At 48.6% G+C, this 25,886-nt stretch overlaps 1 protein-coding gene across 3 annotated transcripts in view; it reads left to right on the forward strand.

The window, feature by feature from the left end:
• Positions 1–25,886, forward strand: part of LOC143831683 (laminin subunit beta-1-like) — a 70,730-nt gene that overhangs the window by 36,415 nt on the left and 8,429 nt on the right. For all 3 annotated transcript variants that reach the window (XM_077324897.1, XM_077324899.1, XM_077324898.1), the window contains exons 17-32: positions 198–319; positions 6,283–6,403; positions 7,558–7,750; positions 9,500–9,643; positions 10,342–10,573; positions 11,428–11,591; positions 14,453–14,677; positions 15,612–15,826; positions 15,972–16,068; positions 16,965–17,343; positions 20,012–20,196; positions 20,307–20,548; positions 20,747–20,950; positions 21,768–21,912; positions 22,185–22,392; positions 24,733–24,874. In XM_077324897.1, coding sequence (XP_077181012.1) covers positions 198–319; positions 6,283–6,403; positions 7,558–7,750; positions 9,500–9,643; positions 10,342–10,573; positions 11,428–11,591; positions 14,453–14,677; positions 15,612–15,826; positions 15,972–16,068; positions 16,965–17,343; positions 20,012–20,196; positions 20,307–20,548; positions 20,747–20,950; positions 21,768–21,912; positions 22,185–22,392; positions 24,733–24,874 — 3,018 coding nt within the window. The remainder of the gene's footprint in view (positions 1–197; positions 320–6,282; positions 6,404–7,557; positions 7,751–9,499; positions 9,644–10,341; positions 10,574–11,427; positions 11,592–14,452; positions 14,678–15,611; positions 15,827–15,971; positions 16,069–16,964; positions 17,344–20,011; positions 20,197–20,306; positions 20,549–20,746; positions 20,951–21,767; positions 21,913–22,184; positions 22,393–24,732; positions 24,875–25,886) is intronic.

Genomic DNA, 25,886 nt, shown 5'->3' on the forward strand with positions numbered 1-25,886 from the left:
TTTGCAGCCCCAGCTTGCGATCGGAACCGTTGCACTGCTTCAGCTCTTTCCGTAGTTTGCGGTGCCTACTGCCGTAACTACGGAAGGGGGTAGGGGAAGGTATTGGGGAGAGGACTCGTTTTGATGCCTTCCTTTGTGGAGATTGCCTGACCGCTCTCTGGGCCTGCTTCCTTAGAACTGCTTTGTCTCCTTTTCAGTCTACAGAGGATTGGGAAGCGGTCGTCAGCGTCAGCTCACAAGCCCTGCCCATGAGCCCGCGCTGCGGCAACGTGCTGCCTTCGGAGCAGAAATACCGGGAGAGCCTGCCTCATAGTTCCAGGTGACCCAGAGGGGAGGGGAGCCAGCCCCATGCACTTCACTGATTGGGTGGGAAAGGGGTCTGCCCTTCCGCGTGGGAGATCCAGACTATATATGGGCAAAGTTTGCATGGAAAGCAAGGCAGTGTTATGTCTTTAACAAACCGGAAGGTCAGACTGTGAGGATGATGTGGGACTGAATGAGGGAGGCCAACTTTGGTGTTCTCAGTAGCTGTTGAAATGTATTTCTGCTGCCTAACTTAGTCTCCTTGGGGACAGTGCTGTACTAAATGGGAGTACTGTCATATCCAGATAACTTCTGAAAAACAAATTTTTATGTAGGAAATGTTCAGGACGTTTTAGTCATAGCAGTTGAGTGCCACTGAATCGCCACTGCCTCATGCTTGACCCCTCATGGCAAGAGATGAGTGGTCGGTTGCCAGTGTCTTTTTCTTGTGGCCTCCCATCCAAGTATTAATCAGGGGAGACCCTGCTTATCTTCCAGTGACACTTCAGGCTTAATTAGTTAATAGATCTATTTGGCACCAGGGGCCAAATAAAACAGCTTGAGGAGAGCGACTTCAAAAGGTCTGGTTTATGTAATTCATTTATACCCTGCTTTTCTCCCCAACGGGGACCCAAAGTGGCTTACAACATTCTCCTTTCCTCCATTTTATTAGCACAACAAACCTGTGAGGTGGGTTAGGCTAAGATAGTGTGATTGGCCCAGGATCACCCAGTGAGTTTCCATGGCATGAGTGGAGATATGAACTCGGGTCTTCCAGATTACTACTCTGACACCCTTAACTACTGTACTACACTGGCCATATAAGAGTCATGCCTCCCAAAGGCATAGAATGCCATAACCCACCTTCCAAAGGAGCCATTTTCTCCAGAGGAGCTGGTCTTTGTATCTTGGGGGTCAGTGGTAATTCTGGAGATCTTCAGCCACCAGCTGGAGTTTGGCAACCCTATTAAGGAGGTTTAAAAGGAAATTTTATCAGCAGGAGCTCCCCTCTCCCCTTGCAGGTCTATGAAAGGGATACACATGGACATCAAGTCTGAAATGCTCATTTCAAATTATGTGAAAACTCTAAAGATACAAGCATGAAACCTTAGTTACTGTGTACTATCTCTCTTGAATTTTTGGCACAATTAACATTTTCCAGTGAGGAAACAAATGATTTTTCTGTCATCTGCGCATTTGCTATCGGATTGACTGAGCATTTACTATAATTAAGTAAAGAGCTTGTGGGTGTTTTGTGGTTAGTAAGTTTTTCATATTTTGGTTTGGCTGAGGGCCCTCTGTGCATGCTGGTGGATTTTGGTACTGCAGACTTCAAAGGGAGCAGCATTATCGGCTTTCCTCCTCTTCCCTAATTTCTTTCCAAACTCCTTATCACACTGGAGTTGCTGGAATTTTAATACTTCCAGCGGTCCTCTTAGAGCCTCTGATATCTTTTTCTTATTTACTTTTGCCATTTTCCTGTTTCCTCTATTTCCTTCTGTTCTTTGTTTCTCGGATATTTTCCTCCTAGTTCTGCCAGTTGTGTAATCTTCACATTTATTGTGAAGATATTCTGGGAATGATGGGCTTGTGAGAGAAGGATTATGGAAGATTCTTGTCCTTCAAAACAACCATTGGGATATTTATTATACTATTACCGGTAATGGTCTGATAATTAGAGGGCATTTTCTATTGCTATACATTTGAATTCTCACCTGGTAAATCTGAGCCTCATTCTGAGCATGGAAAATCCTGAGGGATTTTGTAGCCGATGCTTGTTTTCCACTGATGTAAGAGCTACAAATAAAGGAAAACAGTTGATATTTAATACCCTGATTTTCTGCACCCTCAGGAGTCTCAAAGCGAATTACTATCACCTTCCCTTCCTCTCCTCACACCATGCACCTTATGAGGTAGGTGGGGCTGAGAGAATGCTGAGAGAGCTGTGACTGGCCCAAGGTCACCCAGTGGGCTTCCTGTGAAGGAGGAGAGGGGAATCAAACCTGGTTCTTCAGATTAGGCATTGACACCCTTAACCTGGCCTCCAGGTGGCAGAGAACATGAGAAAATGGCTGCTTTGAGAGGTAGACTGTGGCATTATAATCCATTTACATCCCTCCCCAAACCTTTTTCTCAGACTGCACCCCCAAAATCTCCAGGTGTTTCCCAACCCAGAGCTGCCAACCCAACATGGAAAGGTTCTGTACTATGAGCTTTATTCCACCTGCAGTTTCTGGATGCAGCCCTGAAAGACTGGCTCGCTGACAGGGCACAAGTATTCTTCACCGGGTATAGTTGTTGGGAACCTGAGCAACTTCCCATTTCAGCGGGCAAGCAGGTGTGCTTTACTCACAAGCAGCAAGTTCCTCAGCATTTGAAATTTCAAGATAATAGGATTGATGGGGGGTGGGTGGGGGGAGACAGGGTTCTTTTCTTCCCACTGCCTGACCGGGCAGCATAAGAAACGCTGCAGCCAGCAAGAGTTCCTTTTTAATGAGGCACAGGCTTTTGTAAGAGAAAACCCAGAAGCAGAGTCATAATGAGAGACAGCACCGCCACCGTCCTTCCAAGGCAAGGAGCTGATTGTCCCTGTCTATGCTCTACTTTGCCACAGCCGGGGAAAAACAATGGGTACTGGCAGGCTGTCAGGGAAGAAGCAGCATGTTTTCAGAGGCAAAGGGGCGCCTCTTCAGATTTGCAGGCAACTGGCGAAATAGGCAGCTTCCCTTTGCTGGGAAAACTGGTTTGACTAGCAGTTGAGGAAAAATCCCCCCCCCCCCCAAACTCACATCCATCCACCCACTTCTGGCAGACTCTTGACAGCATGAGTAAAATCATAGAATCATAGAATCATAGAGTTGGAAAGGGCCATACAGGTCATCTATTCCAACCCCCTGCTCAACGCAGGATCAGCCTAAAGCATCCCAGAAAAGTGTGTATCCAGCCTTTGCTTGAAGACTGCCAGTGAGGGGGAGCTCACCACCTCCTTAGGCAGCCTATTCCACTGCTGAACTACTCTGACTGTGAAAACTTTTTCCTGATATCTAGCCTATATCGTTGTACTTGTAGTTTAAACCCATTACTGCGTGTCCTTTCCTCTGCAGCCAATGGGAACAGCATCCTGCCCTCCTCCAAATGAAAACCTTTCAAATACTTAAAGAGGGCTGTTGTGTCCCTTAGAGCCTCTTGTGGCGCAGAGTGGTAAGGCAGCCGTCTGAAAGCTTTGCCCATGAGGCTGGGAGTTCAATCCCAGCATCCGGCTCAAGGTTGACTCAGCCTTCCATCCTTCCGAGGTCGGTAAAATGAGGGGGTAAACGGTAATGACTGGGGAAGGCACTGGCAAACCACCCCGTATTGAGTCTGCCATGAAAACGCTAGAGGGCGTCACCCCAAGGGTCAGACATGACTCGGTGCTTTCATAGGGGATAACTTTACCTTTACCATGTCCCCTCTCAACCTCCTTTTCTCCAGGCTGAACATTCCCAAGTCCCTTAACCTATCTTCATAGGGCTTGGTTCTTTGTCCGTTCCTACAGCATCATCCCCACTCAGACCTGTGCCATTCCAGAAGGTTTGAAAATGGGAGGTTTTTAAAAAATTGTTTCTTTACAGGCCTGCCCATCCTTGCCCATACATATTTGTCAAGGTTATAGGGAGGCGAACACCACAAAACTCAGTCAAAATTAGTGCAGGGCCTTTCTGGTTGATGTTCTGTTTATTGTCGCTAGTGCTTTGAGGGAAGCTGTCCATAGAATTCCTTTTTTTTTAAAGCGAAGGGATGCAAAGCTCATTATCCTTCTAAGGAAATGCAACATGAACCCCCTCCAGGTCTTCTCAGTAGCAAAGCACTCCTACCCTTCTGTGTGGACTGGCTTTCCCCCTATAGCCTTTGAGCCACAAGGCAGTCCCACTTTTGTGTTCTGGGCAAGCTTTGTGCCAGCGGTCTTGAAAAGCCCCCCCCCCCCCCCCCCGGCTCCCTAGGAAGAAGTCACTCACAGCCGCCTTTTCCTTCCCTCTTTGTTCTGGCAAGGGGTGAAGGGTCACTCCGACCAGGGAACGCTAATTGAGCTTTACAAAGCAAGAGGGGATGAAAGCCAAGCTGTCTGGCCTATTGTACCGGCAGCTGATGCGCTCCCAGGGGAAGGCAGTGTATGGGGGAGGGGGAGTTGAGGGGGAGGTCGTTAGACTTGTTTTGCCAGGTTGAATGCACCTTGTCAAGGACAATGCCAGCCTCTCAGGAGCCCTACCACTTAGGAGAGTCAATCTGTCAGCCGCTTTGCTTAGGCTGTCAGGCGTTTATTTATCTGCTCCGGGTTATTTCCACCGGCTCCCAGGGCCGCTTACCGTGTGGGTGTCCCTGTGTCCAGTCTAATTGCGTAGAGTGGGGGTAAACAATAAATCCCCAACTCACACTTTAGAAAAAGACTGCTGGAAGCCACAACAGGGAGCACCGGGCAACATGTTGAACACAGGCGGACAAATGATGCTGCCTCCTACCAAGTCAGGCGGCTGGTCTGCCTGGCTTAGTGGCCGGTGGTTGCTGGTAGATGCTCTCCAGAGCATCAGCTCAGAAGGGTCTTTGCCAGCATCTGCTACCTGAGATGCTTTAATAATGATAATAATAGTATATGTATATGTATATGTATATGTGTATGTGTATGTGTATGTGTATGTGTATGTGTATGTGTATGTGTATGTGTATGTGTATATGTGTATATGTATATATGTGTGTATAGATATAGATATAGATATAGATATAGATATAGATATAGATATAGATATAGATATAGATATAGATATAGATATAGATATAGATATAGATATAGATATAGATATAGATATAGATATAGATATAGATATAGATATGGGGTTTTAGGGGATTGTATTTTTACTATTTTATCTTGTAACCTGCCACGAGCTGGCTTTGCTGAGAGAAGCGGGTAATAAATCCAAATTAATAATTAATAATAATAATAATATTTATTTATATTATTTATATTCTGCCTTTCCCTGAAGGCTCAGGACAGGTAAGAACATGGATAATCATCAATAAAAAAATACATTATAAACATATATAATGTGTAAATATAATCATTCAAATCAGAAGTCCTTTGTCCATCTGATTTTAAAATATCAATCCCTTCTGAGGAGATGTCAACATGGTGATGATGTGACTGATGTTTTGAGCAGGGAGGCCAGAATTTTGCTATTGTTTTCAGCCTCAGCCATAGGCTTGGCAGAACAGCTCTGGTTTACAGGCCTTCTGGTGTCCTACTGACAGGATACGTGAAGCTGTCTAGCAGGGCCACTGTTGTCCGCTCTGACTGGCAGTGACTCTCCAAGGCAGCCTTTCTCACCTTTTTTTACGGTTGAGAACCCCCTGAAATATTCCTCAGGCTTTGAGAAACCCCGAAAGTGGAGCAATCGTGCAGAATATGGTTGGGAAGCATAGCTGTGTGCCCGCCAACCGGGGCTTCCTCCTCTTCCCCTCCAGGCCCGTTATTGGCCATTTTGTGGGGGAGGCAGGTTGAGATGATCATGTATGGTCATTGTTGTTGTTATTGTTGTTAGGTGTGAAGTCGTGTCCGACCCATCGCGACCCCATGGACAATGATCCTCCAATGTATGGTCATATTACCCAGTTGGCAGGGGCTCATGGTAATTATAGTCCAGGGACATCAGAAGGGCCACAATTTGGCTACCCCTGCTTTAGGGATCGAACCTGTGACTTTCCCCCTGAAAACCATGTGCTGTGCCACTGACAATGGCCACTGTCCATGTTGTACTAGCTACGGAGGCCTTGATAGGCTTGTGTCTTAGGTGTGTTATTTGCTGGTCTGGCATCTGTGTAGGGCAGTGCAATGTGGGATTCAGGCCACAGCATGTACTTCATGAACGTGTGTTCTCTTGCACCTGTCCTTCCTGCTCTGTGCCTGACTTCCCTATCAACTGAGGTCCTCAATCGGTCATCTCTTCCCAGGTACGTTCTCCTGCCACGGCCTTTCTGCTTTGAGCCCAGGAACTATTACGAGATCACGGTGCGCTTCCAGAGAGCAGGGGTGACACAGCGGCACCCTGCAGCCTTCATCCTTGTGGACTCGGTAAGGAAATGCGATGAACTGTAGAGGGTTTTGTAACCTTGGTCGCTTTTCTCTGCCAAGCCTTCAGCAGCCCTAAAGGTAACCAGCCCCAGTGTGAAATCTCATTCTTTTGTCACTGGGAAGGAATGGACTTGCAAGCCCTTGGGCTCTCCGACTGGTGCCCCTTCAGGATAGTAAATGTGAAAGAGTCTCTCTCCCTAGGCAGATTTTTGCATCTGGCATTCTGTATTGGCATTACCATTTAAAGCAGGGGCATCAGACTCATTTGTTACAAGGTCAGGCTGCAACACAAATGTTACTTTGCCAGGCCATGTATGTCATAAAATGTAGATATAAATTTTATAAAGGACACCACCAACCATTTTTTCTTTCTATTTCTTGACAGCTTCAACCACACACACACCTCACCATGTGTCCTACTAACACACCCCAAATAGGCTCCTGCCTTTCCTCCCTCCCTCCCTCCCTCCCTCCCAGACCACCTAAGGACCCTGGACAGGCCAGTTCCAGCCCCCGGCCTTATGTTTGACACCCCTGATTTAAAGACTTCCACTTATTTGCCGTCCTCCCTGATTTGCTTATGCCAGCTATCTAGGGAGAGAACTGTTTGTAACAAGCTTCCCTAAACATTTCAAGCCTGTGGGCGGCTTTAGAGTTTTGTGCAAGGTGGTTGATGCCCCCCCCCCAGAGTGGCTGCCAGAGGAGGCAGAGCCATGCCCCAAAACAGCCAAAGGGAATTCCTCCTCACACCTCCTAGGAAGAAGGAAAGCCTGAAGGGGAACTGGAATCACATAAAGACAAAGGAAAGGTGGTGACCAGTTCTTTGGAAAACCCTTTAATTTGAAAGAGGGAAATAATTAGCCCTGCTTCACAGTGGTCCCACTCACTTTCTGGAAAGCTGTGCTTTCCAGGGAAGTACTGGTGGGAGTGATAAAATGCAGGGCCATCAGGTTGGAGAACCCCATTCTGAAGCCAGAATGAAGCAGATCTTTTGACCTTCTTCACACATTCTCAGTGAGTGGGTTCTGTGTGCGGCTCATGCTCCGCAGGCTGTACAATACGTGTACATGAGCAGGAGGTCTATCTTGACTAGTCGTAATCCTCGCTCCAGCTTGGCTCCCCCTTTTCTGACGTGCGGCCCCCACCTTTCACAGCTGGTTCTTCTGCCGCGGGTGACTGAGCTGCCTGGCCTCCATGGGGACGACCCAGCGGCCGTGGAGCGTCGGGAGGAGCTGCAGCGCTACACGTGCCTAGAGGCATTTCGTATGGCCACCATGCCCGACCTGGCTGAGATGTGCGCTCGTCTGCTCTGCAGCATCTCCGCCCTGATGCACGATGGGGCGCTGCGTAAGTAAAGGGCCAAACTTGGTGGGGGAGTGGAAGTGGATGGAAAGAGCTTTGCTCCTCTCCTAGCCTTTTTGTCCGGAACTGCCGTGGAGTCATGATGGAGAATCCAGACGATGTTGCCGCCGGAAGATTTCAGTCCACTGTTTTCCACGTTGACCTCCCAGCAATCCTGTACAAATTGTTTGTGCTGAAACTCTTGGCTTTGGACACCATTGCCAGGCTGACCCATCTGGTGTGGATTGGAAAGTGTTCTTAATGCACCTAGGAGAAGAAGGGGCTAGAAGGGTGACACCCTGCCGTTTCTTTTTGCATTGCCATTTTAAAACGTCCTGCAACGCAATCCCCCTCTCCCGTCATTTAAAAACTGCTGGAATGGCAATGCGCAGATGAGATTGGTGTTTCATTTGGGTTGTGGACTCTCGCTGGGAGAATAGAAGCTTTCAATAGCAAAGAGTAGGGAATCCCCCCCCCCCTTTTTGAGATCTGTATGCTGCGTCTCCAAAGAATGGGACTGAGGAAGTTTAATAGTGGGCAGCCGTGTTGGTCTGAAGCAGCAGAACAAATGTAGAGTCCTGTGGCACCTTCCAGTCCAACAAAGTTGTATTCAAGGTGTGAGCTTAAGTGTGCAGACACACTTCCTTTGTATCTGACATTGAATCTGAGGAAGTGTGTGTGAACACGAAAGCTCATACCTTGAATACAGCTGTGTTCGTCTTAAAGGTGCCACGGGACTCTACATTTGTTTTAATAGAATCATAAAACAAGCATTATTCAAACTTGTCTGCAGGAGCTGCTTGTAAGTTTTAATTCACAAATTGTGGGTAGTTTTCTTTTTCTTTTTTTTTTAAGAATGATCAAAGCTTTCTTAATAATGCCTGCATGAAACTGTATTTGAGTGGGGATCACCGGAGAAGTGGAAGGCAGGTTTCCTCACTTGATTTTCTGATAGCAGATCCAAGGAGAGTTCATATTGCTAAGGGGATGACCATTGAAGAACTGTAGAGAGCACAAAGCCTAAGTTAGTACCACGTAGAGCTATAATTATAATTCCACTCTCAGCTAATGGCATAAGGGCAACACAGCCGCAGTAGCGCTAAAAGATCCCAGGGTGGAATGACTCAAAAGTTCTTGTCCTGACACTCAAGAGGTAGACACCAGAACGATGCGAATAAGAGTTTAGAATTCTGTGGTTGTTAACTCACAGTTCTACAGCCAGAAAAACTGTAGCCTGCCACTGGAATTGGGACACCAGCCTTCTTTCCAAATGTTTAGTATAAATGTCGAAAATATTTCCCGCTTCTTTCGCCACGTAGCACGAAAGCTGTTCATTGTTTCTAATGACAAAAGATGAGATTTTGAGGTCTCCGTGACAGCAACTTGATTGCAAATTCTGCATTTCACAATGACGGACAAGCAGGCTTCTTTGTTCACAAATGAGGTCTAGAGCCAAGGTCATGTGGTTGGCTCAGTGTCCTGGGGGAGGCATCTGTTTGCCTTCCCCCCACCCCAGTGTGAGATGAGAGTCCCAAATTCTGCCCCAAAGACAAGGAATACATGATGCTGGACAAAGATGGTTAAAACTAGGTACTTGTTTGTGTTTCTAATTTATTTCTGATTTACACAATAGAAAAAAAGGTCCCGAATTCTGTTCTGATTCCATTCCAATCAGGGCCTGGGAGGGGGGTTCCCCTCGTTTTGTATTGACCACACAGCTTCTTCCCTAACGCTCCACAATGCTATCTCTTCCAGCTTGCCAGTGTGATCCACAAGGCTCCACCAGCAGCGTCTGCCACAAACTAGGGGGGCAGTGCCAGTGTAAACCCAACGTGGTGGGTCGCCGCTGTGATCAGTGTGCCCCAGGCACCTACGGATTTGGGCCACATGGCTGCAGCTGTAAGTAACCGAGGCAAGGTCTGTAACAGTCCACCTCCATGTTCACATTTCACTGTCCAGGCTGTGTCAGACTGGGTTAGCTCTCATAAATGCTCGAGTTGAAAAAATTGGGTCCAAATTATATAACTTTGGACAGCAGGTGGGGCCACACAAGACTGAATATTCCTTCATACACAAGATATAATTCAGTTAGCAAAGAATAGTCAGTCAGAGTACCTTTATTGGCATCAACCGAAGAATAGGAAATATTACAGAGCAAGATCTTAGCTTAGACTTCTTTTTATAAATGGGGAAGCATTCTATCGTGTGCATTCCCCCTCCCTCCCTCCCTCCCTCCCTCCCTCCCAACATTGACCTATGGTTGGCAGTTCCAGGCTGGGAAATACTTGAAGACTGGGGAAGCGGAGTTTGAGGAGGGCGGGGTCTGGAGAGGGGAGGGACTTCAGTGAGATAGAACAGGGGTAGTCAACCTGTGGTCCTCCAGATGTTCATGGACTACAATTCCCATGATCCCCTGCCAGCAAATGCCACAGAGTCCCCCTTCTGAAGCGGCCCTTTCCTCCAGGGGAACTGTTCTCTGTCACCTGCAGCTCAGTCGTCATCCCAAGAGACTGTCAGCTGCCACCTGGAGGCCGGCAACCCTCCTGCAGCCTGAACTGGTGCAGTCTGGACCCAGGGCTATCTCTGTGTCTCCACAGCCTGTGCCTGTTCCCCTGAGGGCTCTGTCTCCAAGATCTGTGACCCGGCCAGCGGGCAGTGCCGGTGCCAGCACGGGGCTGTGGGGCGGCAGTGTGACCAGTGCCCGCCAGGCCACTGGGGCTTCCCAAGCTGCCGGCCTTGTCACTGCAACGGCCACTCGGAGGAATGCGACTCGCACACCGGTGCCTGCCAACAGTGCCGCGATTACACGGCCGGCCGTCACTGCGAAAGGTAGGTGTGTGAGTCTCACGGCCGTGTGGAGGGAGCTACAGATGGTGCAGCACATTTCCTGGTTTGATGGATCTTCCTGACTTCTCTTTTAGACGGAAAGCAGCCAAACTTAAGCAGAAGAGCGGCAAGGGGAAAGGGATGCTGAACACTTTCCTTTATTATTCCCGGTCTGCTTAGAATTGTTCCCCATCCTGGGCTGTTTTCTGAAAAATTATGGGGACCCTGCATCTTCCTCCCCTGCAGATGGACAAGTCGCTGGGCAGGGGGAGGATTTCGAGCTCACAAAGGGCAGAAAAGGACAGGGAGAAGAAGCTCTTTCGTTCCCCCACTAATTGTCCGCTTACAAGACACATGTGGATACTTCACAAACTAGTTGAGGAAAGCAACTCCGTAATTATGCATATGCTGCAGCTGCAAAATGTGTCTTCCATAAGGTGACCAGATTTTAACATTGGTAAAGTGGGACACTTTAAAAATTTGGTCTATATGGAGTAACAAAAAGTTTCATAGAACGCAAAAATAGTATTGTAATATATATTTTTTAATTTTAACATAAATACAGTTTGCCAGGTATGGCCAGATGTCCCTCCAAAAGTGGGATAATCTGGTCACCTTAGTCTTCCAGCAAATGAAGGGGCCTGGAGATTGCAAACCTAGTTTGGAGGGAAACGGAATTTGATCAGTGAAAGTGGAGGAAGGGTTAGGCAGGGAATCACTGGGAGACCCTGATCAAGCAAAGAGCAATGGGGGCCTAGATCCTAGTGAGGCCTAACTGTGGGCAAAACCATCTCTGAAGAGTCACCAGAAAGAGGCTGCTCTCATACCCCCTTTTCTCTCCTTTGCCCTCCTTGTAGGTGCTTGGATGGCTACTACGGAGACCCAGTCTTGGGCTCGGGACAACAGTGTCGGCCCTGCCCGTGTCCTGGGTACCCGGGCTCTCGGCATTACCATGGCATCTCCTGTCACACTGATAGGGAGACCAACCAGATAGTTTGCCTGTGCGCTCCAGGCTATACAGGTAAGTGTGCTGCAGGGTAAGGGATCTTAAAATAACCGATAGAGCCTCTTGTGGCGCAGAGTGCTGTCTGAAGCTCTGACCATGAGGTCGGGAGTTCGATCCCAGCAGCCAGCTCAAGGTTGACTCAGCCTTCCATCCTTCCGAGGTCGGTAAAATGAGTACCCAGCTTGCTGGGGGGTAAACGGTAATGACTGGAGAAGGCACTGGCAAACCACCCCGTATTCAGTCTGCCATGACCCAGGCACCTCAGTAGCGAATGACTTTGCACATGTTGGCCTTGACATGTCATGTGGTGGCTGCAGTTCTAGGCAGGTGGGGGAAAAAAACAGAAGATTTTTCTTTTATAGGTTGCCTTTGGATCGGGGCCCATTTCAGAAGGGTAGAGGAAATTTGCCCCTTCATCTCCGGCTTGGCTTGGCTAATTGTCGCTGGGCTTCCTATTGTCAGCATTTTAAAACGAAATAGTCGTGCCCTTTAAAAACGTTTAAAATGCTAACGAAAGTGCCGTTTTAGTTATTGAACCAATCAGAATTTGGATGTTTAAATCCTTCTTCCATCCTTTATAGCCCTGATGAGACTCACATGTGAATAGTTTATCTTTGACAAGGTGTCAAAAAGCCCTGATCCTTTTTGGCCCTTAGTGATGCCTTCCTGTGCAGGCTAGCTTGAAGTTGTCAGCTCTGGGTTTGGAAATACCTAGAGATTTTGGAGGCGAGGGTTTGAAAAGGGGACAGACTTCATAAGTCATAACGTTATGGTGTGCACCCTCTAAAGCAGCCATTTTCTCCAGTGGAACTGAATGCCATTGTCTGGATAGCAGTACTAATAATGGGAGATCGCCAGACCCCACCTGGAAGTTGGCATTTCTAGGTTAGCTTGCTCCTATACTTAGATCCATCAGTCTCCCCCCTCTGATTCTCTCTGCACACCCACATACACCCCTGATTAATGTTACTGTAGTATTACCTTTTGCCTCAAACTCTGTAGTCTGTGTGGCTTTGTTCTTTCCTTGGCCCACATTCCTCCAGCCGATCTTTGCCAGAAACAATTGAGTGATATCCTTTATATGCCACTTTGCGTGGTTAGGCTGAAGCCCGAGGGTATAGCTATTCCTGTGCCTTTGATATGAAATTCCAGCAGAGGTCCTGTTATTTTGAAACATCAGGAAAGCTTAACGCAAGGCCTTTCCAGACAATCTGTTTACAGTAACAAATACTTATTTGTGGCTCCCTTCTCCCAGAGGATCCTGGCAGTGCCTCTCTTTGGGGGATATAACATGTCACTGGCCAAATGAAATATATTGTTGCTGGAATAACTTGATTCTCTCTGAGGCTAAAAGGGACCACACAAGGAGGATCAGTGGCTCAATGGTGTAGCATCCATGGAAAACTCCCATGTTCTGTTCGTCACATCTCCTGTTAAATATTTCAGGTGGGCAGTGTTGGGAAGGAATTTTCTTCCCCTGGGAACATGGAGTCCTGCTGCTACCGTGTTTCCCCGAAAATAAGACACTGTCTTATATTTATTTTTCCTCAAGAAGACACACTATGGCTTATTTTCAGGGGGTGTCTTATTGATATTTAGAGAAGTCAATGCCATCATCAAAGGTGTTTATGTGGGATGAGAGAGACTGGGGCAGCTACTGTCGAGGCGCAGAGGGGCAGGGTGTTGATGCTGGTGGCACAACAGCTGGCACCTGCATGCAGATGCAGAACTCTGCACCCACATGTGGGTGCCAGCTGGCGTGCTGGTGCCAGATCCATCCCTCTCCTCCATGCCGCCACCTGGGGTGTCCGTGGGCACCAAAGCAGCCGCAACCCCACCGCAGACTGTTGCTGGTTGGTGCCGGCGGAGAGAGACCCATAGTGCTGAGTAAAACGGCAGCCACAGCTTTACTTCTATGGCGTATATTGTGCCAACACTTAGAAATCCTGCTACGGCTTATTTTATGGGTATGCCTTATGTTTGGGGAAACACGGTAATTAGATAAGACATTGCTGACCTGGGGTGGACTAGTGGTGGCTCAGACTTGCACAGGAGCTGAAACGGACCCGCGCTAATACAAAGTGTGCCGTTTCCTATACTCACGATAGTCATTTTCTGTTCTCTTTTTGTGAGCTATGTGCTCACGCTGAAGTCTATACACTAGCGGTCCCCACCCTTTTAAAGGTTGAGGACCACCTCCGGGGGTGGTGAAGAGCCGGCGGCCTGGGTGCCGCGCATGCACGTTTTCACCACAAGGGGGCGCTAACGTGCACGCGTGGGAGCTCAGCACATGTGCATTTGTGCCCGCTGGTGTGCCGGCGGCCGTGCCCGCTGGTGTGCCGGCGGCCGTGCCTGCCCCCCAGCTCTCACAGCAGAAAACTAGCCGGGCCGCGAGTGAAACGGCCGCTTTGGCGGCCACTTCTCTCGCAATTTGGTGAGCTTCTCTCGGGGGGGGGGGGAAGGCAGGCGTGGCAGCCCGTCACTGAGGCCTTCACGGCCCACTAGTGGGCCACGGACCACAGGTTGACTCCCCCTGCTATACACCACTGAGTTTAGTGCAAGCAAAGAAAAAAGCTGCAGTGCAACATGGCTCAGTGGTGGAGCATCTGCTCAGCATGCAGAAGATCCTGAGTTCAGCATCTCCAATTCACAGAATCCGGTGGTGGGAAAGATCTTTACCCAAGACCCTGCAGTGCTACCGCCCGTCAAAAATATCCTGATCCTGACCGACCACTGGTCTGACTCAGGACAAGGCAGCTCTCACGCGTCTGATAACAAATTTCCAGCTACCGTGAAGATATGAAGAGTAGGAAGGAAGGGAAAGGAAAAGTGTGAAGCAGGCACTTCACCTCCTCTGTCTCCTCCGTCTCCGGCAGGGCCCCGTTGTGACCGCTGCTCGCCCGGATATTTTGGAGCTCCTGAGCAGGAGAGCGGAGCCTGCCGCCCCTGCCAGTGCAACAACAACATTGACACCAGCGACCCTGAGGCCTGTGATCCTCACACTGGCCAGTGCCTGCGCTGCCTCTACCACACCGGGGGACCCCACTGTGCCGAATGCCAACCTGGTTACTATGGCAATGCTTATCAACGTAACTGCCGACGTGAGTGGGGCGGCTGGGCCTAGGCTGAGGGGCTGAGGGAGTGAGAGGAGGGCTTAGGCCTGAAGCCACACACTGGAACTGGAGGGGCAGTCGTGATGGTAGGTGGGGGACTGAGGAGACCGAAGGGATGTTCTCTTGAAGTGAGGGTGTGGTAAGTAGGAGGTGTATTTTGGGTGTATTTCTTGATATTCTGAACTCTGATTCCAGTATGGTATTTAAATGTGAGATTTCCAAGGTTCCTCATTTTTTCCCAACTCCATTGGAGCCTATGGGGACCATTATGGTCCATGGAGAATCTATCTGGAGAGGTATCAAGTTTGCAATATACCTGTGGGTGCCTCTCCTCAAAGAACCCCAATGTTTCAAAAATATTGGATCAGGGGGTCCAATTCTATGTGCACCCAAAGAAGGTGTCCCCAAGGCCCCTTTCAAAGAGCCAGTTTGGTGTAGTGATTAGGAGTGTGGACTTCTAATCTGGCATGCCGGGTTCGATTCTGCACTCCCCCACATGCAGCCAGCTGGGTGACCTTGGGCTCACCCCAGCACTGATAAAACTATTCTGGCTGAGCAGGAATATCAGGGCTCTCTCAGCCTCACCCACCTCACAAGGTGTCTGTTGTGGGGAGAGGAAAGAGAAGGTGACTGTAAGCCGCTTTGAGCCTCCTTCGGATAGGGAAAAGCGGCATATAAGAACCAACTCTTCTTCTTCTTCTTCTTTTCTTATAGCTGCTAGTTCATTCTAAAGTAATTTAAAGAGATTGCAGTCCCTTTAACCACCCTTTATCAGCAATATCCTGCGTTCCCAGACAATCCCAAATACTGGGACCGGCAACAGTGGATAGCCAAATCTATCCTGAACAAGAAATGTTGTCAGGCAGACAGGATGCTGCCCTTGGCTTCCTAGCCCTACCCAGCGCCCTGCTCTTTCCTCCAGGCTGCACCTGTAATGAGCAGGGAACCCTGCTCTCCCACTGCTCCGAGGGTGTCTGCCACTGCGACCGAACGACGGGCAGCTGCCCCTGCCGTGCCAACGTGGTGGACAGGAACTGTGACAGATGCGCCAACAACTTCTGGGGCTTTGGCAGCGAGCTGGGGTGCCAGCCATGCAACTGTGACCCTGCCCATTCGTTACGGTCAGACTGCAACTTGGTAAGTGACCCACCACCCAAAAGGGCCGGGTAAAGAGGCCTGGGCAGCATCGAGAGTCTCGCTGTGTGCCCCCAGACAGCTTTGAGACTGGCATGGCAGCTACGCCTTCGTCCCTGTCCTAAGCCTCCCTTCTCACTCTGCTCAGTTCACAGGGCAGTGCCATTGTCGCTCGGGCTTCGGGGGGCGTGTTTGCTCCCACTGCCAAGATAACCACTGGGGTGATCCAGAACAGGAATGTCTGGGTGAGTATAAGCCAGGGGTAGTCAAACTGTGGCCCTCCAGATGTCCATGGACTACAATTCCCAGAAATATTAAGTGGAACAGATTTGCCTGGAACATGGCTGGCTGCTCAGCTGAGTCTATGGTGTAGCTGGCGCAAAGAAAGCCTGTTTAAAAAAACGATTCATTCTCAGGCATGCCTTGGTAGGGGACAAGAAGCTGAGCTTTGATACCTGCGGTTGACCCTCTGTTATGCTCCATCACATCACTGCACAGTCCTTTTTGATGAGGTATTATGCTGATACAAGGAATCCTTTAGAACAGTGGTCCCCAACCTTTTTGCGGTTGAGGACCGCCTCTGGGGGTGGGGGAGAGCCGGTGGCCCGGGCACTACGCACGTGCGGCAGCTGTGTGCAAACGCACATGCGCAGAGTTGCCATGCATGTGCATTTGCGCCAGCAGGGGCGCTAACACGCATGCGCAGAGTTGCACACATGCACGTTTGCGTCCACCGGTGTGCCGGCGGATATGCCTGCTTCTCCCCCCCCCTCCCCGCAGCAAAAAGCTAGCCGGGCCACGAACTTGCGGCCTGACGAGTTTCTCGCTGGGGGGGGGGGGGAGAGTCAGGTGCGGCCGCCACCGGCCCGATACCGAGGCCTTCACGGCCCGGTACCAGGCCGCAGACCGGGGGTTGACGACTCCTACATTAGATGATCAATTCTAGACCCACTATGAGTTCAAGTTCAGGCAGTGCCTCATTTTATCTCTTTCATTCCTAGTCTTCACTTTCCTGCAGCAACAGTCAACCCTAGGTAGGCCACCTCTAGAAAGATGCCAGCTCTACCCCCCTCCGAGCAAGCTGAGCATTTCTCATAGAAGGTTTTGCCCCAGTCTGATCTCCGCCTTTGCCCCCTTGCAGCGTGTGAGTGCAATCCAACAGGATCCGAGACCCTGCAGTGCGACCGTCTCAGCGGGCACTGCCTGTGCCGGGCTGGCTTCACAGGGCAGCGCTGCGACCAGTGCCAGAGGGGCTTCCGGCAGAACTTTCCCCGTTGCTCCGCCTGCCACCCTTGCTTTGGTCAGTGGGACAAGGTGCTGGAGCAGCTCTGGGCCCAGCTGAAACGGCTGCAGGAGACGGTCCAAGCCCTGAAGGAAGGCGGCCCCATCCCTGAGGCCAGCAACAGCCGCATGCGCAACTTAGAGAGAAGCCTGGATCAAGTGCAAAAGCTTCTCGGCGACGGGAGCAGTCCGAGCACCTCCCTGCTGCACCACCTCAGCGTCCTCCTGGCACAGCTCAGGTAGGGAGACACAGAAGCTGGCTGCCAGGGCAGGGCAAGAGTGGGTGAGACTGGCAGCGGAAGCAGGGGAAATGTCTACTCCAAAAGCTACCAACCTGTAGCCCTAGGTCTTTTACTTAGAAGTACATTTAATGGTTTGTTTCTTTATTATGTTTATATACCGCCCTCCCTTTCAGCTCAGGGCGGTTCACGTTGGAAGTTTCATAATACAATGCAATACAGAAAACATCTTGACTTAAATATATAGTTACATCTTTAACGATAGGAACCGGATCTTTTAAAAATTGTTATAGTACTATTACTTTTTTTTCTCTTTTCAAATTGTCTTAGTTTTTAATTGCTTGTATTTTAATTTTGGTCTGAATGACCGTAAATAAACATTGATAGGAACCTGTGTCGAATACCGCAGTTTGTAATTTATAGCAGGGGTAGTCAACCTGTGGTCCTCCAGATGTCCATGGACTACAATTTCCTTGAGCCCCTGCCAGCGTTTGCTGGCAGGGGCTCATGGGAATTGTAGTCCATGGACATCTGGAGGACCACAGGTTGACTACCCCTGATTTATAGGGTTGCCATAAGTTAGCTATGACTTGGGGGGCAAAGGCTAGAAGCGGGCTGATTTCAGTGGGATTCAACCCTTGGGCCAGTCATGTGCACTCAGCCTCCCAGGGGGTTGCTGGGAAGAGAAAATGAACAATGTAAGTTGCTTGGGAGAAAGACCGGGTATAGAGAGTAGTTTTTTTGCTCCCCACTTTTCACTTCCCAAAGGAGTCTCAAAGCAGCTTCCAATCGCCTTCTCTTCCTCTCCCCACAACAGACACCCTGTGAGGGAGGTGAGGCTGAGAAAGCCCTGAGAGAACTGTGACTGGCCCAAGGTCAACCAACTGGCTGCATGTGGAAAAGCGGGGAATCATATCTGGTTCTCCAGATTTGAGGCCACTGCTCTTACCAAGTGGTTCGTTTATACTAGAGATCACTGTGTAAATGAAATTAAAAAATGTGTGCATAGGGCTTCCAGTCCACTCCTCCTGTCCATTCCCTCTGCACTCATCATTTTTGCTAATATTACTTTTATTATTTTATTTTATTTTGAGTTCTATACCGCCCATTTCTTTGCAGCTCTGGGTGGTTTACACTGAACATTATATAACTTACATGGAACGTTATACAGGCTATAACATCAAAACAATTTTCAATAAAGCATCAAAAGATTACAAAACCACATTTATAATATAAATAACAATTAACAGTAACATTGGGAGAGTCATGGGTGGGCTTCTGGGGGGACCAGCAGGTGGTTTATTCTGGTTTTATGCTTTTATGTCAAAATTTTATGCTGCTGGAAAATACACCATCATTAATTTTACAGCTTTTTAAAAAAATGTTATTAAGCCACTTCAAGAAGTTGAGTTGGCAGAGTAGGATATAAAAGTTTTAATGGAAATAAATCACATAAGCTATTACTGATGTACCTATCCAAGAGCCAATTTTCTGTGTCCTAAATTTCAGAATTATTGGCAGATTATGCCGTTTGCAATGGACACATTACTGGTTATAAGCTGCTGTGAATCCTCTTACCATTCTTCTGAGAGCTTTTGAAGGCAGAGAATTTTGATCTGGAATATATTACGAATATATTGTATTCTGCTGGATTTAATTTAGCTGCTAATTAGGGAAGTGTGAGCCGGTCTGCCCTTAAATTTACAATTACCTGTCAGGTAAGATAGGAAAAAAAGCAGAAAGGAAGAAGCTGACGCATCCGAGGCTGAGGAGGCTGACAACTAGCTGTACTGAAACCTGGGCATTGTCGGTATAATTTTGCAATGAGAACTAAGATTGCCAGGTTTGGTTGGGAAATACGTGGAGATGCTGGAGTGTGTTTCAGGGTGTTCCTGTGTCTGGCTTGTCACCTGGAAATCAGTTGTAATCCCAGGAGATCTCTAGCCTCACCACCTGGAGATTGGCATCCCCAAATAACCACATTGACAGAAGATGGCATTGTGGTTGAACATCAAACCAGCCCTGGAGCAAGCTGAATTAAACGGCCCCTGTGGTTCTGGCAGGAGCTTCTTTGCTCTTAGGCTCAGGCCACTGATAGTATCAGGAGTGTGCCTATTATCATTACTGCTATGGCCTGAGCACAACCCCAAAATGCTGCCATTGCTACCCAAAACACTTGGCTCAGCTTGCTCCCAGCCATCAGCAGTTCTCCAGAGCAGCCATCCCCCAGGAAGTTCCCAGACAGCTAAAGGGACAGTCAAACCCTGTGTAGAATTGCAGGTTAACACAATATTTGCTTTCATGTTGGATGTAAATACTATTTTTGTTGGGGTTTCTTGCTTGCTTGTGTGTGTGTTTTGTTCTTGTGCTATGTGAATATTTTTATCCTATTAACTATAGATTTGCAGCCATTTAAAAGGCACTCTGGCTGTCCTTCACTGAGTTATTCTTTCTTATTGTATTATTTATCTGTATTTTTATTTATATAGCTGCATCCCACCTTTAGCTGCATCCCACTTTTCCTCCCAGGAACCCCTAGTCCTTGTCTCCTGTGTTGTCCTCTGACAACCCTGTCTGGCTAATTAGGCCTGAGAGACAGTGACTTGTCCAGTGAGCTTCTGGTGGAGTGGGATGGATTCCCAGGCTTCCATATCTGATCTCTCGCCAGGGCTGACATGGATGAGCTATGGCAACAGCTGCAGACCACGGATTCGCACCTGGACGGCACTGAGCAGGATGCTGCGGGACAGAGGAGCCGCCTGAACACGCTGAACCGTGAGCTGGGCGTGCTGAACCGCACTGTCAGCCGCCTCCGCGGCCAGCTGGGGAGCATAGCAGGTGTCAACTTTAACGGTAAGAAAAATGGGGGAGACTGTCCATGCCAGAGGAGCATCCACAGAAGTTACGGGCAGGGACTCTTCTTCCCTGCCCTGCAACGTTCTTGGTTTCCCTGTGCTTGGCAGAATCTTTCCATAGCATTGTGGGATACTTCCGGATGTCGGAGCAGGCACAGCAGCAAGCAGAGGCCTCTGTTCAAGGGCCACAGAGCCCCGTGGGCCAAGCCAAACGCACGCACAAGGCCACTGTTGAGCTACTAAAGCTTAGGAGAAACACCTATCGAAGGAGTGCAGCTGCTCACCGAAAATCGCTTCGCGACCTCAAGAAAAAGGTCAGGAGCCTCCAACTCGGCAGGGTAAACCAGAAGGTAGGTTCTTTGGCAGGGATGGGCAAGGGAAAGGCAAGGAAACAGGTTATTGGGCACAGGCAAGGTGGCCATCACCCCCTGCCTCCTGACCTGAGTGCCGGTCCTTCTTTTCCCTATTTTGTCTACTTGCACAGTAGACTTGGGTCTCACCAGAGGCCTGTCTCCCCGTACTCATCTTGGATTGCTCTCTTGCTCCAGATATGTGGTGGTTCTGGAGAAGAGAACTGTGAGAAATCTCCCTGTGGAGGGGCCAACTGCAAGGACAACATGGGCCAGCGGCACTGCGGAGGCCCTGGCTGCACTGGAGCGTTGCCCGTGTCCATGAAAGCCCTGGATACAGCCCAGAACTTCTCCCGCCAGCTGGAGACCACCGCCAGGCAACTGGGCACCATTGCTAGCAAGGTATTGCATCACTGCAGGAGTCTGTGTTGGAGGACTGCCCAGTGGTATAATAATTAGTAGTAGTGGAGTGGTATTGAAGCTAGTATTCTTATATATAATGCTATTGGTGTAGATCAGGGGTAGTCAACCTCTGGTCCTCCAGATGTCCATGGACTACAATTCCTATGAGCCCCTGCCAGCATTTGCTGGCAAGAGCTCATGGGGATTGTAGTCCATGGACATCTGGAGGACCACAGGTTGACTACCCCTGGTGTAGATGGCTCTTTCTAGAACAGTAAGGCAATAGGCACACCTCTGCCCCCATGTGGTGTACAGTCTACCAGGGAAAATAGTGGGCAAATATACATAAGCCCTAGAAAATAGGAGAGGAACCGAGCAGACAGGAGATATTTATTATTAAATAATGATAACTGTATTTTAAATTTTATATTATCTATATTATATCGTATTGTGTTTTAACTTGTGTGAGCCACCCTGAGTTGTATGCCTGTGGTGATCTCTACTCAGACTTTATCTGTGAAAGAGGTTTGGACTAAAACAGTTATTTTGGTAAAAAGAATTTATCCTGCATGGCTTCTACCATTTCAGTTGTGAAGGGGGTGGCCATGTTAGTCTGTCATAGCAAAATAAAATAATAAAAGTCCATTGACACCTCAAACAATTAAGTGTACTTCAATATGAGCTTTTACATACGGACAATGCAGTTCTCAAGAACTCTTCCAAATTATTGTGGGGTGGCTTTCCTGCCTTCACCATCCTGCCCCAGGTCTCACATTTCATGCCAGCTAAGGGCACTAAACAGCGGCTTCACTTCTAGGTGCAAGAAATCCAGAACTTGGCACGAGATACCAGGAACCGTGCCCAGGAGACTCTGGACCGTGCTCAGATGGCCCGGAGCCGGACGGAGAACTCAACAGCGAGGCTGAGAGAATTCATCCAGAAGATAAAGGACTTCTTAGCAGGTATTCGGGCATTGTCTGCTTTGAACAGAAAGAAACTGCAACACAAGGAGGGTGGAATGTATTCAAAGGCTTCCCTGATAACATTTAAATTCTATATATGGGGGAGGTACAGGGGCGTGGCTACTGCAATGGCAGCATTTGGTGTAGAATAATTTGCAGAGTTGGTGTGTAGACATTTTATTCTTGGCAGTGAGAGGACTGGATCATAGGGGAGGGTAGCTGTGGGGTAAATAGCTGTGCCCAATAGCAAGGCAGTGTTCTTGTCTCTCCAGAGGAAGGTGCTGATCCAGAAAGCATTGAACTTGTGGCCCAGCAGGTACTGAACATCTCCCTGCCCATCAGCCCTAGTGAGATTGGCAGCCTGCTGCAGGAGATCCGAAAGACCATCAGCCAGCTCGACGGAGTGGATGTTATCTTGAACACCACCAAAGAGGATCTGATGCGTGCCAGGGATCTGCTAGAAAAAGCAAAACAGGCCAAGTGAGTCTCTCTCAGAGGACAAGGGATATTTTTGTTTAAATAAATGATTTATGCTAACGAAATTTCAGAATGACACGATACACTACCATAATTCATTCAAGTTCTGATACAGTAATATGGGGTTGGATCCAGTGGAAAGTGTTGATGCTTGCAGATCTTCGAAGCTTTCTGCTCCCACCAGCATTTTTTTCCAACCCGTGTAAAGTTTATTTCTGAGATTGTGGAGTAATAGCCCCATAAATCAAGGGAATTGCAGTGCAAGAGGAAAGTGGGTGAAAGACTCATGCCCCTTCGATGAACAGAGGTCTGTTGACAAAAGAGGAAGGAGTAATTTCACTCCACACACCCTCCCACTGCAGTCAATTGACCCTCATTGCCATTACTCCACATATATCCTGCAGTCCTGGGAATAAACATTCCTGTGGGTGAAAAGGTCTGTTACAGGAAGGTAAAAGCTGAGAAGATCTGCAATCCCTGGGACTGGATCTAACCCATTAAGTAAGAGAACTCTTGTAACTATTGTTCATTGAGTATCTTCTGTGCAGGCACACATACTCTCCCTCCTGCCCCACTGCATGCTCTGTCTTAGGAGACACTACAGGAACTGAGGGTGGGGGTGGTGCTGTGCAGGAGCACATGGTCCAGGGCCAGAACAAGGGGCTTTTCACACGCCTTCAAAATCGCACAATGGTTGCCAATTGAAAACGCTATTGATTTGCCGTTATGCACAACGTCGTTGACAATCTGCCACACACCTGAAACCGATCCGCAAAAAGCGCTTCGTTGTAGCGCTTTCAGGGAAATCCCCAAAAGTGGATTCACCCTCCGGAAAGCGATACACTCCTGCAACCAATCTGTAACACTAGCGAAAAAGACCTGTGTGTTAACATTGTTGCGGTTTCTACAAAGTCCCTCCCCCTGGCTCTGTCCTCTGATCTTCCGGCGAAGCGATCGCCATTTTTTTTTTCTCCGAGTGAGCGGGGATAAACGCACCAGCGAGCCTCTTTCTGTTTAGAGGCTTCCCCGGCTTCAGTCCCTCCCCAGAGTCACTAAGCACAAACCGTTTGCTGATGTATTTTCCCTTTATTTTTTACACTGTTTCCGGCCGAAAATCGGGCCCGTGAGAGGGGGGGGGGATTTTTTTTTTTCACTCGGAGGGAGCATGGCAACGATGAAACGACAGCTCAAACACACCAGGCAGCTGGATGGGTCTCTCCGTTGCAACGAATCAACGGATTCGTTGCAACGGGTGTGTTTTTTTAAAGGGAAAGGGGCTGTTTGGGAGCATGCTAACGGCTGCCCATTGGCTGCTTGACGGCCAGGGGCGGGACGAGCTTGGCAATAGCGCTTCCTTTCTAGCGATTTTTGCCGAGATCGGAAGCCTGTGGGAAACGCTACAAAACGCAACTGGATTCCGCTACAAAGGCAGGTATGCATAACGACGAATTCCACTATTTTAAATGGCGATTTTTCATTTAGCAACCAATTTGCTACAAAGATCCCAGTGCGGAAAGCCCCCAAGTTTGTGACTCTAACACACAGCACCCCCTGGAGGCTCTTAGGTGTAAAGACCTCTCCAATTGCAGGCCTCCTCCTGCACAGTCAGTCCCCATGTGTGCCTGCAGAGAAGATACTTGATTAAGAACAGTTAAAGTGCAGCTTTGTTTTGCATGCTATCAAGCGTGGAGTGGGAGACCCACACTCAGCCTGCTGTGGCCCTTCCACTGCAATTAGTCTGAGCCAGAGCTCTACCTGTGCCTGTCCACACAGTCTTTTCTACTGTAGCGGAAGAGCTCCTCCATTGCATTTGCACTGTCTTCAAGCTACCAGTGCTAAATCAGAACTAGGGTCACAGTAGCACTGTAAGAGAAATTGATTCCTTTGATGCACAGTACGTTGGCCCAAGGGCCAGGGGCTAAGATAGCAGAATGGGAAATGCAAAGGAAATAGGTTTAATGAAGACTGTAGGAATATATACAAGTGAAAACCAGTTGTAGCAGCTGAAGAACTCTTGAGACTAGGGGAAGCCCTGTCTGAATCACCCACAGCCTCTTTGCTTCTGTGAAGACTAGAATCTTGCTTTTTTTATAGTTAGGATGAGAGAATGCATTCCATGCTGGAAACCATCCTCTAATGATTCATGAGGGTTTGCTAGGCCTCCCCTTAGTTTTTGGCATGAGCAACAAGTGACATTGCATTTGCAAGCCTTGTACACTTATCTCTCTGTTTCATTACTCCTGCTGGCATGGGCTTGAGCCAAGTAAACGCTTATGAAAAAGTAACTTTGTTAATCTTGAGCATGCTTGCATCTTCTGTTTTGTGTGCTCTTTTTTTACCCAGGGAGCACGCAGAGGGCATACAGGCCACAATCACAGATACGCGCATGGCACTGAATGAGGCAAGGAACAAAGTGAGGGCTGCCGAGCGAGCGATGAACAGAACCGGGGAAGTTACCCGAAATGTGGAGAGAAGAGTGGCACAGGTAAGAAAGGGAGTGTGCAGCCAGCAAGGGATCTAGGAGAGGTTCCCTTTTCATGCTCTGTGTTGCTCTTTCAGAGGGTAGCAGAGTGCGTTCTAGCCCTGGACTATCACTGTTCACCCCTGTACCAGGTATACTAGGGAGACTATCTTTGTTTTTTTGGGAAAAGAATTAATCACAGTAGAAATGATCTACCACTCCCCAGGTGTACCCTTGCAAGCTTTCTTGCATCTTGCCTAACCAGTTTCCACTGAAAATACTAAAGCATGAATTGCTTCACTTAAGGTTTTCTAAACAGACCAGGTTGCACCCAAGCCTTTTGTAAATGGAGCAAATGCATGGAGCTGATTTGGGGGGGCTTTCTCACTCCCCCAGCACCTCCTTGCACGCTCCTGCATGTCCCCCAAGGCTGCATCTCAGGGTTAAAATACCTGTGGGAACAACATGAGCTGTGTCACAGAGAGAGTTTGACAGAACAAGCCCCCCACCCCTTTCCCCACCCTCTTGCACAAGTTTTGCTCAATTTTTAGTGCTTGTTCGGCTGGCTCGAGAGCAGGAAGTTGTGATTTCCGGAGGTTCCTCCTCCTTGCTGGATGTACCTGCAACACTTTCCATGCTGTTCGTGAAGATTTCCCAGCTCCCGGAATTACTTTTTTGAGAGCCAGAAGGGGAAAGAAGAAAAGATCCCTTCTACAGAAACACTCCTTTCACAGAAAGACTGTCTTCACCCTAGGGATGCCAGCCTCCTGCTAGGATCTAGAGTTCCTCCAGAATTGCATCTTTAGGCTCCAGACATATGTGATCCTGGAGAAAATGGCTGCTCTGGGAGGTGGACTCTGTGGTATTGTACCCCACTGAGATGCCTGTCCTTCCCAGGCTTCATTCCCAGATCAGAAAACAAAAAACCTACCTGGAATTAGCTTGGACCTAAAAGGCTGGATATCTGTGCAATCTGGACAACAGGCTACAAAATTATATAAACATTTTTATTGTGCACAGCTTAAAAAAAATGGTT

Source organism: Paroedura picta, chromosome 3 (assembly GCF_049243985.1).
Source record: "Paroedura picta isolate Pp20150507F chromosome 3, Ppicta_v3.0, whole genome shotgun sequence".
NCBI lineage: Eukaryota > Metazoa > Chordata > Lepidosauria > Squamata > Gekkonidae > Paroedura > Paroedura picta.